Below are 13,526 nucleotides of genomic sequence, written 5' to 3'. Positions count from 1 at the left end.
CTATTTTCTGTGTATTTCTGCATCGCATGATCGCGTATGGCCAATATAATACAATAACTCATTACATAAAAATTTCTTTCAAATACTGTAATTGTGAACTATTCTTTTTCGTAAAATTAATTGATTTCATGGGCATAAAATTTCATGGTATTGGCAAAGCTGTTTCCTGGGGATTTCGTGAACTGAAATTTTTTAAGATAGAATGCAAAATATGCATATTCATTGAGGTTAGATTTTGTAGACTGACACAATCATGAAATCTACCAAAATTAGTCCCCATGAATATTTATAACTATTAAAAACAGGTATACACACTATTTCTGTAAACAATATCAATACAACATCTCAGATTTTTTCAAACCACCAACTCTGAGAAATTAGTGATTTGATTTAGGTGACCTTAACCTCTTAATCACAGACTGAGATCCTATTCAAGAGCCTTTTCTGCAAAGCATTTATTTCTAAATAAGTAAACAGTTCAAACTTTCAAAACTGGCTGAAACTGAAATCCAATCTGGTTGCTTATAAATTTCTCCTTAAGTAAGATGAGCAATATTCACCTTCATGTAAAATGTCCTCACCTTTTTCATTTGTTCTTTATTAAGTTTATATTCCTTCTTCTGTTCAGAAACAAAGTTTTTACGTTCTTTTTCTTGGTTGGCCTGTATCTGTTTCATTAACTTCTTTTCTTGTTCTTGGTTGGTTTTTTGCTGTAATACATTGCAAGTAAAGATCAACTTAGCTCGAATCTTGAAATCTAGGTCAATACAGCTCATACCGATATTTAACATTGGAAACTTCACATGTTAAAACTAAATCTGTCCAAGATGTATGGCAACACATTGAGAAAAAATAATTTGTCAATTCTTTTCATCAACATTCACAATGTTACATTTCAAAATCCAATTTTTACAAATTTCAAAATTTTCCTTTTTGCTGTTTAATTAATTTCAGGAAAAATGAATTTCCCAAGTACAAGCCATGTTTTCACTGATAATCTTACAGAGACTTTCCTTAAGTCAAAATTTTGGAAAAGAATTTTTTTCACAACAAACATTCCATTTGCAATAACTTGATCATGCTCAAACAAATTTTAAAAATATTATTAGTAAAGATAATTTTGTCGTAAAGATCATTAAACAATGTTGCTGTGACATCGAGGAAGAACATGTTTGATTGGTTAAACTTACCCTCTTTTCCAAGTCTTGTATCATTTTTCTCTTTAATTTTTCCAACTCCATTGTAAAACTCTGTCTAGTTGTCTCATATTCCTTGTCTAACTTAACTTTATGTTCTTCCATTTCTGCACCATATTTGGTTTCAAACTGGAACACGAAAAATGCACAAACTCAAAATAAACAAAAGCACCGCCTTGCGGGTGCTGACGCTCATCTGATTTTTTTTGTGTAATAGAAATATTGTCCTACCCATGATTTTCTAAGTCTAAAAAGGGCCATCATTCTTGCAAAAAGCAGGATAGAGTTATGTTTCTTGATGTTCAGTGTCCACTTATGATGGTGAAAAACTGTTGCAAGTTTTAAAGCAATAGCTTTGATAGTTTATGAGAAAAGTTGACTTAAACATAATACTCAACCAAGAAAATGATTTTATAAGTCCAAAAGGGGCAATAATTATTGCAAAAAGCAAGATGGAGTTATTTTTCTTGGTGTACAGGGTCTGCTTACGTTGGTGAACAAGTATTCCAAGTTTCAAAGCAATAGCTTTGATAGTTTAGGAGAAAAGTTGACCGAAACATAAAACTTAACCAAGAAATCTGATATTTTCTAAGTACAAAAGGGGCCATAAATCTTGCAAAAAGCAAGATGGAGTTATGTTTCTTGCTATACAGGGTCAGTTTATGATGGTGAACAAGTATTCCAAGTTTCAAAGCAATAGCTTTGATAGTTTAGCAGAAAAGCTGACCTAAACATAAAACTTAACCAGGCAACGCCGACGCCGACAACCGCTCAAGTGATGACAACAACTCATCATTTTTTTTCAAAAAATCAGATGAGCTAAAAATTAGCATCATTAAAGGCATAAAAAGACCAATCAACTAATTTGTTTCTCGGCTGTTTTCTTTCCACTGTTTTTATAAGATTCAAAATAAAATTTTATCAGACGAAAAGGAGCCATCTTTCTCAGATTACTACATGGAAGTTTCTGAAACCTTGAACTATTTTCTGATAAAATCTGTTAAATTACAAATGAATGTAAATATGGATTAACATTTGCAATTTTTTTTTTTTAATGTGGAACTCAAAACCAGAGAAATCAAGAGTAGAATATTAGTATGTTTGCTTGTTTGGGTTTAACGCCATTTTTCAACAGTATTTCAATTATGTAACGGCGAGCAGTTATCCTAACTAGTGTTCCTGGATTCTGTACCAGTACAAACCTTTTTTCCGCAAGTAACTGCCAACTTCCCCACCTAAATCAGAGGTGGAGGATGAATGATTTCAGACACAATGTCTTTTATTAATTCATCAAAGAGAACATAATTATTGCCTGCCCAGGGATCGAACTCGTGACCCTGCGATCATATATATTAGATTTTATAATACTGTAGCTTTGATCATTTTCACATCATTTTTATTGCGCAATTTGACAATCAAAAGTCATATCTGCCTTGTTTAGAACTAAAGCCTTGTTGTTTATGGGGATTATGCTGTTTAACATTCACAAATGTTTTGAAATTCACATTTTGTTCTGTTCGCAAATATTACTGAAAACCAAAACTGTCACAATTATGATCATGACTAAAGTATCTCCGACTATAAACAGCGTACCTGCTGTAACTGTTTCTGATGCTGTTTCCTCATTCGTTTATAACCAGCAAATTGTTCATTAAGTTCGTTAGAATGCTCGTGCTCCTGAATCTGTTTGGTCACTATATGCGTTGTTCGTATTGTTGCAAAGTTATTTCCACCTGGTTCCATCTTCCCCGCACCCTGAAAAACAGAACAAAATCCCCCATCTTAGTGACTTTATTTTCTTTACTTATATTCTGCCCCAGTTTTCAATACCAATTTCACTCTGGTAACTAATATCAAGATCTGTGCAAGAATGTATAACTGCCGAAGATATACACTATGAACTTGAATCCATAGGTGAAGTAACTATGTGGATAGGACCTTTTCTTCATATCTGGTCTGGAATTTAAGATATTATTACTACTATGGTTTGCTTGTCACCAGATACTGGATATACAATGTTAAGGAAAACCATACAAGGCATGAGCAAAGCCTGAGCTTGATACGGAATATTGATAAGCATGTATCTCCATATACAGTCAATACAGCATATATGCTGTAATCGGTGGACACAGTATCAGACTATCTATCCCGTATATAGCCGAAACGTTTATTTTAAACTTTTTTGAGTTCTTGAAATTAAACTCAGATTTTTTGTGTGTTTTTGTTGGTTTTAATGTCGCACCTACACAATAATAGATCATATTGCGAGTTCCCAGCTTTGATGGTGGAGGAAGACCCCAGGTGCCCCTCCGTGCATTATTTCATCACAAGCGGGCACCTGGGTAGAACAACCAACCTTCTGTAAACCGGCTGGATGGCTTCCTCACAAGAAGAATTCAACGCCCTGAGTGAGGCTCGAACCCACATTGGTGAGGGGCAACTGATTTGAAGTCAGCCACCTTAACCACTCGGCCATGGAGGCCCCAGACTCAGATTTTATGCAAGCTTACTAGCGATGCATTTTAAAAGCTAAGCAAATGTTTTACATATCAAATTCAAGATAGCAAGCTGTACTGATGAAGTTTTTATTTACTGCATCTATTTCCCACCAAGAAACTAAATCTTAGACAATTTACAGATAGAAACATATTAAAAACAAGAGCTGTCTCCGTAGGATGACACATGCCCCCGATGGCACTTTGAATGAATAGTTATGGCCGATGTTAGAGTTTAGGACCTTTGACCTACGGAGCTGGGTCTTGCGCGCGACACATCGTCTTACTGTGTCACACATTCATGCATAGTTATTTTAAAAGCCATGCATGAATGACAAAGATATGGACCGGACATGCCCATCAATGCACTATCATGAAAAATGATCTACGGACCTGGGTCTTGCGTGTGACACATCGTCTTACTGTGGTACACATTCATACCAAGTTATTTGAAAATCCATCCATCGATGACAAAGATATGGACCGGACACGCCCATCAATGCACTATCCTTTAACATGTAAGTGTGACCTTGACCTTTGAGCTACGAACCTGGGTCTCTGGGTCGTCTTACTGTGGTACACATTTATGCCAAGTTATTTGAAAATCCATCCATCGATGACAAAGATATGGACCGGACAAGCCCATCAATGCACTATCCTTTAACGTCTAAGTGTGACCTTGACCTTTGAGCTATGGACCTGGGTCTTGCGCACTGCACATCGTCTTACTGTGGTACACATTCATGCCAAGTTATTTGAAAATCCATCCATCGATGACAAAGATATGGACCGGACACGCCCATCAATGCACTATCCTTTAACGTCTAAGTGTGACCTTGACCTTTGAGCTATGGACCTGGGTCTTGCGCACTGCACGTCGTCTTACTGTGGTACACATTCATGCCAAGTTATTTGAAAATCCATCCATCGATGACAAAGATATGGACCGGACACGAAAATTGCGGACAGACTGACAGACTGACGGTTCAAAAACTATATGCCTCCCTTCGGGAGCATAATTACTATTCTTTAGAAAAAACAATCTTCTGGAAACGCTCTACTAACAGGAAGGTTTTGTTGTAATGCTTACCATTTCAAACCATCCCATCCGATTTTTTTTCATGTATCTATATAAGACATTTATTTTTAGGAATTACAATATGGTTGTGCAGCATTCATACAATGGTGTAGAAATGTTAAAATTGTATACACTATATAAAGCATGCTGTACTCTTAATCATAAGTGAGAAAAGATGTATAATACACAGTGAACATTTCATAAAACAATCACACAGTCTTTGAAATCAACTCAGTAATTTCCAGAATACTTTGCAGCTTTTTAATTTAAGGTACAAGACCTGCAACGATAATCTGACATTTCCGTTCAATTACGTATACCCAATATGCAATTTCAGCATGCTCAGGGATGAATGGCATCCCAGAAGCTCATTTGAGGTAATTATCTTTATGAAGAATGCTTAAATGATACACAGGAATTCTGAAGGTTGAACAGAAAAACAGGAAAAACTTTATGCCTTGTCTAAAATTTACCTAGATTCCTTAGGCTACAAGCCTATGAAATTTATAGAATATATAAATACTTCATGTCTTGAGTGTCTTCCTGTATTTTACTGTGTATGATAGAACTACGCAAGTTTTTTCCCCATTCACAACAATTAGTCTGAAAACTACAGTGCATATAAGCTAGGAAAACGACTTTGAACATAAAATATTTGATAAATTTCTTAGTCAGAGAAAGCTGTATGAAAGCGAAATACCCACAAATCCAGTAAATTTCGAGAAACAGAAAAAAAAAACAAACACATCTAAGAACAGAACACTAGAATTCAGACTTCAAAGACTGCGTCATCAATTTCTTAAACAATAATAACTGAAGTACACCTCTCTGAAGGCTTGCCTTTCAAAATTAAATTTACTTTAAGTAAAACATTCCAAACAACAAATCTGAATTTACTACAAAAAAAAACAAATTCAATATCCATAACCTAAATTGTTTGTGCGCAAAAAAATATGGAAATCATTTTATAACGGGTGTGAAATTTTGTGCTTTTACCCAAAATGGCTATTCTGTTTGGATACGAATTTGTAGATTTCCATTCGGGGGAATTTTGCTCGTTCGTTCGGAGTTAATTTCATGATCTGACGATTTAATTTCATGATCTGACACATCTAGAACAAGAGGACCATGATGGTCCTGAATCGCTCACCTATCTCCACATGACCCAGTGTTCAACTGAGTATGACATCGTTATTTCTATTATTTGACATAGTGACCTAGTTTTTGAGCACATGTGACCTAGATATCATCAAGATAAAAAATTCTGACCAATTTTCATGAAGATCCATTGAAAAATATGGCCTCTAGAGAGGTCACAAGGTTCTTCTATTATTTGACCTAATGACCTAGTTTTTGAAGGCACGTGACCCACTTTTAAACTTGACCTAGATATCATCAAGGTGAACATTCTCACCAATTTTCATGAAGATCTCGTGAAAAATATGGCCTCTAGAGGGGTCACAAGGTTTTTCTATTTTTCGACCTACTGACCTAGTTTTTGACCGCACATGACCCAGTTATGAACCTGACCTAGATATCATCAAGCTGAACATTCTCACCAATTTTCATGAAGATCCATTGATAAATATGGCCTCTAGAGAGGTCACAAGGTTTTTTCTATTTTTAGACCTACTGACCTAGTTTTTGACCCCACGTGACCCAGTTTCGAATCTGACCTAGATATCATCAAGATGAACATTCTGACCAATATTCATGAAGATCTCATGAAAAATATGGCCTCTAGAGAGGTCACAAGGTTTTTCTATTTTTAGATCTACTGACCTAGTTTTTAACCCCACGTGACCCAGTTTCGAACTTGACCTAGATATATTCAAGGTAAACATTCTGACCAATTTTCATGAAGATCCATTGAAAAATATCGCCTCTAGAGAGGTCACAAGGTTTTCCTATTTTTAGACCTACTGACCTAGTTTTTGACCGCACATGACCCAGTTTCGAACTTGACCTAGATATCATCAAGGTGAACATTCTGACCAATTTTCATGAAGATCCATTGAGAAATATGGCCACTAGAGAGGTCACAAGGTTTTTCTATTTTTAGATCTACTGACCTAGTTTTTGATCCCACATGACCCAGTTTCGAACTTGACCTAGATATCATCAAGGTGAACATTCTGACCAATATTCATGAAGATCTCATGAAAAATATGGCCTCTAGAGAGGTCACAAGGTTTTTCTATTTTTAGATCTACTGACCTAGTTTTTAACCCCACGTGACCCAGTTTCGAACTTGACCTAGATATCATCAAGATGAACATTCTGACCAATTTTCATGAAGATGCATTGAGAAATATGGCCTCTAGAGAGGTCACAAGGTTTTTCTATTTTAGACCTAATGACCTAGTTTTTGACCCTACGTGACCCAGTTTCGAACTTGACCTAGATATCATCAAGATAAACATTCTGACCAATATTCATGAAGATCTCATGAAAAATATGGCCTCTAGAGAGGTCACAAGGTTTTCCTATTTTTAGACCTACTGACCTAGTTTTTAACCCCACGTGACCCAGTTTCGAACCTGACCTAGATATCATCAAGATGAACATTCTGACCAATTTTCATGAAGATGCATTGAGAAATATGGCCTCTAGAGAGGTCACAAGGTTTTTCTATTTTTAGACCTAATGACCTAGTTTTTGACCCTACGTGACCCAGTTTCGAACTTGACCTAGATATCATCAAGATAAACATTCTGACCAATACTCATGAAGATCTCATGAAAAATATGGCCTCTAGAGAGGTCACAAGGTTTTTCTATTTTTAGACCTACTGACCTAGTTTTTGACCCCACGTGACCCAGTTTCGAACTTGACCTAGATATCATCAAGGTGAACATTCTGACCAATTTTCATGAAGATCTTGTGAAATATATGGCCTCTAGAGAGGTCACAAGGTTTTTCTATTTTTAGACCTACTGACCTAGTTTTTGATGGCACGTGACCCAGTTTCGAACTTGACCTAGATATCATCAAGATGAACATTCTGACCAATTTTCATAAAGATCCCATGAAAAATGTGACCTCTAGAGTGGTCACAAGCAAAAGTTTACGGACGCACGGACGCACGGACGGACGACGGACGACGGACACCGCGCGATCACAAAAGCTCACCTTGTCACTTTGTGACAGGTGAGCTAAAAATAAATATTACTGATTTAACAGTACAGTGAATATTACAAATCAAAATGTTTGAAAGTGAAAAATAAATTGTACTATCATATATATGAAAAGCAGCCTACTTGTAACTTCATCAACAGATGTGTACATACTATAACATTCCTAATTCTATCAAATATAAGAAAACCTGCACCAAGAAACCAAGACTGTCATATACACAAAAATAGACATGGGTGGTTTTCAAAATAATGAAGCTTTTTCTTTTCTCTCACCTTACTTTAATTCAGTTTAGTTTTAGAATGCATTTTGGGGCAAATTATATCCAAATCAATGTAGTCAATAAATGTGTGCGATTTCAGCTTAATGAATCAAACAGTTTTAAAGTTATTTTAAATTATATAGCTAATTTTGTCCCCTGTGCACCCAAAAAAGTGTGACATTTTACATGAAGTATAGTTTTGAACTGTGGCTTACTTTTTAAAACCATGCTTTATTGTTACAGCTTTGGCTTTTTTGTATAACTTAAACTCTGCACATTTAAATAAAATACTTCTTTTCATTACCGACATCTTATTGTTACCAATATTTCACATCTTGTGATGGAACCCCCTTCACAAAAAATAGTGAAAAAAATACAAAATTTAAATGTTGAACACTACAATTTCATAACCCTATTACTTTTCTAAAGTCTTAATGTTTTTTTAAGATCCTTATCCCTTCAGCTGTGAAGACACAGTATGATTTTTTTCTTTAATAAATCAACTTTCTCAGAAACTTGATGGATGTCTATACACCTAAAACTGTCCCCTGTGCACCTTTTTAGTTGTTAAGTGTCAGATTTCTTATATTCTTTAAATAAAATGGGATTTTACTTTATTTTCCTTGAAAGGGAGTTACAACAGATACAAAAGCAGCATTCAACTTCACATATTACTGACTGTTAAATATTCACAGAGCCAAAAGTGATGTCCCCTGTGCACCCTTTTTTGACATATATCAATTTTCATAGCATTACTGTAATTTGTGGTGGCAGTTCTGTATTCTTAGCAGTGTGAAAGCAAAATTTAGGCATTACTTGATAATTTAGCATTATATAAGAAACCCTGGACAATTTAAAATTCATTGTTTGCATTTATTTCTGAAGTTGCCAATTTTCAAGTTTAAAAGTGGAAACATCAATTTTATTGCTTCTTAAGCTCTAAGTTTACCTAAATATGTAATGTTCACTAGTAAATATTGTGTAGTTAAAAGAATTTTACTTACCATGAACATATTCTATGAATAAATATTTTGATACAATTTGTCCCCTGTGCACCCTTTTTAGTAACATTATAAAGTATGTATGAATTTTACTATTCCATTTTATCATGCATGGCATTTTGTCATTTTTCTACTATGAATAAGCATTGCATGTAAACTAAATGATCTCAGTGTATTAGTTATGTATAAAGTCACTTATTTTTCATTTAAAGCATTACATTCAGTTGAATTTTCATGTTTTTGTAGTGAAAATTTTCAATTTTGTAGTTATTTTGTGGAATAAATTAATTTTTTAATGGTATTTGTCTAAAGTTGATCACCATTAGTCTTTTTATGAATAGAAAACTAATAATGGATGAATATTACACTGATCTTCAGTATGTGTCCCCTGTGCATCTGTACAATAACTCAATTTTGAGTTGACAATTCTAGAAATTAGAATTACTGGACATTCTTGAAATTTGGCATGTGGTTTACAAACATGCAAAGTGAGAGAAAAAAATAGGTTTTATAATTATATGTTAGTTATTTTGCATTTAGCAACAACTTTTCTAGGTAAAGTTTTATTTTCATGTCAGATTTGTGCAGAAATTGTGATTTTAAAAACCAATGTCCACAAACATATGAGTAAATAAGTTTCAAACCATACACATACACCCATTACTTATCATTTATGTTTAAAAAATTACTGTTATACATATTTCCTTGTCATAAAACACTGCAACATTTATCACCCATCTTACGGGAAATTCACTGAACTTTCGAATTAAAGGCTGAAATATTTTCTTATTGGCATTTCTCAACACTTTCCGAGAGTTATTTCCTTCAAATTTGAAGTATTTGCTATCATAAAAAATAGGTGACCACCCTAAAAAATAAGTTTGAATTTTCAACCCCTATGTCACACTTTTGCTTCATTATTTTGAAAACCACCCACATATGGAAATATTCCTGTCAATATGTTACCTATTTTTTTATTTGTGACGAGGCTACCATTATTTACACCATTTTTTTTTACACTATGATGAATTTACATTTTAATTTCTTAACACAAAACAATCTACTTGTGTATCAGAATTTCTTGACATTTGATTAAATTACCAGATGTTAGATTCTGAGTTTTGGAAAAATTTGAATCTCTGTTTATAGGCATGAATAAATCCTATTTGAAAGAATTCATCAGACACAAGGCTTCAGCCTGAGTTCAGTCCAAAAAGAGATCTAAATTCCACTTCAAAAGCACAGACATAGCCAGAATTTGTAAAACACATAGGCAGAAACATGGATGTAAATGTTGTGCTGTTTTGAAAAAAAAAAAAAAGCTTTTTAATTATTTATCAAGAGAATGCCATGGCAACAGTCTTCATATAGCTATGTCACTGCAATTAATTATATCAACAGGAACATTTCAATATACCTATGAGGTGACATTTTTCATACAAAATTAATGTGTACATAACAACAGTCAGTTTACAATAGATGTACAATGCTTTTTTGCGCAAGTTACCTTCGTATGTCCAAAATGACCGTAAGACGTTGGTCGTGTTTGTAGAGGCCAGTCCTTGAGTTGAAATAAACAGAAACATTTCATACAGATATATGATTTGAATATGTTATGTTAAAGATAAAGGTTTTTTATATGAAAATCTCTCAAAGTTTATGTAAACATCATTAATCGTAAAAACGTGCATAATAGTTTCACTGGTCAGCACATTTTATGTAATATTTATACTGAAAGATGTACATTCTCTTTTATCACTTTCTTCAAAAATCTATTTAGTAAAAATGCTCAACTAATTACTAATGCAAACTAAAATGGACACTCTAAATAAACAAGAGGGCCCTATATATCGTTCACCAGAGTTGATCTGGCCTACTGACCTAGTTTTTGACCCCACATGACCAGGAGTTGAACTTGACCTAAAGATCATCAAGACAAACATTCTGACTAAATTTCATAAAGATTTGGTTACAACTGTGGCCTCTAGAGTGTTCATAAGCTTTTCCTTTGACTTGACTGGGTGACCGGGTTTTTGACCCCACATGACCCATATTTGAAATTGACTATAGATTATCAAAACAAACATTCTGACTAATTTCACGAGTTTCAAATTTAAATTGTGGTCTCTAGTGTGTTAAAAAGATTTTCCTTTGATCTGGCCTAGTGACCTAGTTTTTAACCCTACATGACCCAGATTCAAACTTGACCTAGAAATGATTAAGACGAACATTCTGACCCAGTTTCATAAAGATTGAGTCACAAATGCGACCTCTAAAGTGTTCACAAGCTTTTCCTTTGATTTGACCAGGTGACCTAGTTTTTGACCCCACATGACCCAGATTCAAACTTGACCTAGAAATCATCAAGCCAAACTTTCTAAGTTTAATAAATATTGAGTCACAACTGTGGCCTCTAGAGTGTTCACAAGCCTTTCCTTTGATCTGACCAGGTGAGCTAGTTTTTAATCCAACATGACACAGTTTCAAACTTGACCTAGAGATCATCAAGACTAACAGTCTGACCAAGTTTCAAAAAGATTGGGTCACAAATGTGGTCTCTAGTGTTCACAAGCTTTCCCTTTGATCTGACCTACTGACCTAGTTTTTGACCCCACATGACCCAGTTTCGAACTTGACCTAGAGATCATCAAGACTTACATTCTGACCAGGTTTCATACAAATTGGATCAAAAATGTGTTCTCTACAGTGTTCACAAGCTTTTCTTTGATCTGACTTACTGACCTAGTTTTTGACCCCACACGACCCAGTTTCAAACTTGACCTAGAGATCATCAAGACTTAACATTTTGACCAAGTTTCATAAAGATTGGGTCACAAATATGGTCTCTAGAGTGTTCACAAGCTTTTCCTTTGATCTGACATACTGACCTAGTTTTTGACCCCACATGACCCAGTTTCGAGCTTGACCCAGAGATCATCAAGACTAACATTCTGACCAGGTTTCATACAGATTGGGTCAAAAATGTGGTCTCTACAGTGTTCACAAGCTTTTCCTTTGATCTGACCTACTGACCTAGTTCGTGACCCCACATGACCCAGTTTCGAATTTGACCTACAAGACTTACATTCTGACCAAGTTTCATAATGATTGGGTCACAAATGTGGTCTCTAGAGTGTTCACAAGCTTTTCCTTTGATCTGACATACTGAACTAGTTTTTGACCCCACATGACCTAGTTTCGAGCTTGACACAGAGATCATCAAGACTAACATTCTGACCAAGTTTCATAAAGACTGGGTCAAAAATAAGGTCCCTAGAGTGTCCACAAGCTTGCCCTTTGATCTGACCTACTGACCTAGTTTTGGACCCCCATGACCCAGTTTCGAACTTGACCTAGAGATCATCAAGACTAACATTCTGACCAAGTTTCATAAGATTGGGTCACAAATGTGGTCTCTAGTGTTCACAAGCTTTTCCTTTGATCTGACCTACTGACCTAGTTTTTGACCCAACATGACCCAGTTTCGAACTTGACCTAGAGATCATCAAAACTAACATTCTGACCAAGTTTCATAAAGATTGGGTCACAAATGTGGCCTCTAGAGTGTTCACAAGGCAAATGTTGATGCATGACAGATGCCGGACAATGACCGGTCACAATAGCTCACCTTGAGCTAAAAAAATTGTTACATACAACGAAACAAAAATCATGAAACATGCAAACTAAAATAAAACTGAGATAAATGTTACAAATGACAGGCTTTCACATGTATGCCATGGATAAGGTGAACAGCTTTGGTTTGAATCACAATATTAACTATACAAGAAAAGCAGTTCTTACAAAATTCGATGCAAGAAATGTGTTACTTAGGACATGATATATCAAAACAGGGAGAAAATATGCAGGCGACTTGGCAGCTTGGTCGGTAGAGCATCAGAATGGTACTCCGAAGCCCTGGGTTCAAGTCCCAGTCTGGCAGCACATTTTACTCACTCTGTGAAAAAATTCTTCACTCAACGTTTCTGTGTATGTTATTTATATGCTATCATGTTGTTACTAAAAAAGTAAGCATAGAATAAAAATGCTATTTAACATTATCAAGAACAATATGAAACATATTTGGATTAATATTTGACTCCCCTAATGGCTCATCCGACATGTCATTAAGCATAGGTACTCAGTGAAATATACTACCATAATTATTTACAGAACAATGTTAAATAAACTAAAATCATTGTAAATCTTTCTACATTTCCACTTTATGACAATATCATTTCAGCTTGACAGCATTTAAATGCATACCATGCTACTAATAATGCTCTAAAATGCATACAAAAACAAACAAAAAAACTGGAGAAAAAATGCAAACCATTATACACTACTTAACAACATAACAAA

General features: G+C 34.9%; 1 protein-coding gene across 4 annotated transcripts in view; it reads right to left on the bottom strand.

The window, feature by feature from the left end:
* LOC128547379 (serine/threonine-protein kinase TAO1-like) overlaps nt 1–13,526 on the bottom strand; it is a 36,243-nt gene that overhangs the window by 7,682 nt on the left and 15,035 nt on the right. For 3 of the 4 annotated variants that reach the window (XM_053519982.1, XM_053519983.1, XM_053519984.1), the window contains 4 exons: nt 10,675–10,728; nt 2,790–2,951; nt 1,191–1,325; nt 582–710 (listed from right to left, as the gene is read on the bottom strand). In XM_053519982.1, coding sequence (XP_053375957.1) covers nt 582–710; nt 1,191–1,325; nt 2,790–2,951; nt 10,675–10,728 — 480 coding nt within the window. The remainder of the gene's footprint in view (nt 1–581; nt 711–1,190; nt 1,326–2,789; nt 2,952–10,674; nt 10,729–13,526) is intronic. The other variant, XM_053519985.1, reaches the window with a different exon arrangement.

The sequence above is a fragment of the Mercenaria mercenaria genome, chromosome 12 (assembly GCF_021730395.1).
Source record: "Mercenaria mercenaria strain notata chromosome 12, MADL_Memer_1, whole genome shotgun sequence".
In the NCBI taxonomy this organism is placed as follows: Eukaryota; Metazoa; Mollusca; class Bivalvia; order Venerida; family Veneridae; genus Mercenaria; species Mercenaria mercenaria.
The sequence above is the reverse complement of the archived record's forward strand: the minus strand, read 5'-3'. Positions and strand labels throughout refer to the sequence as shown.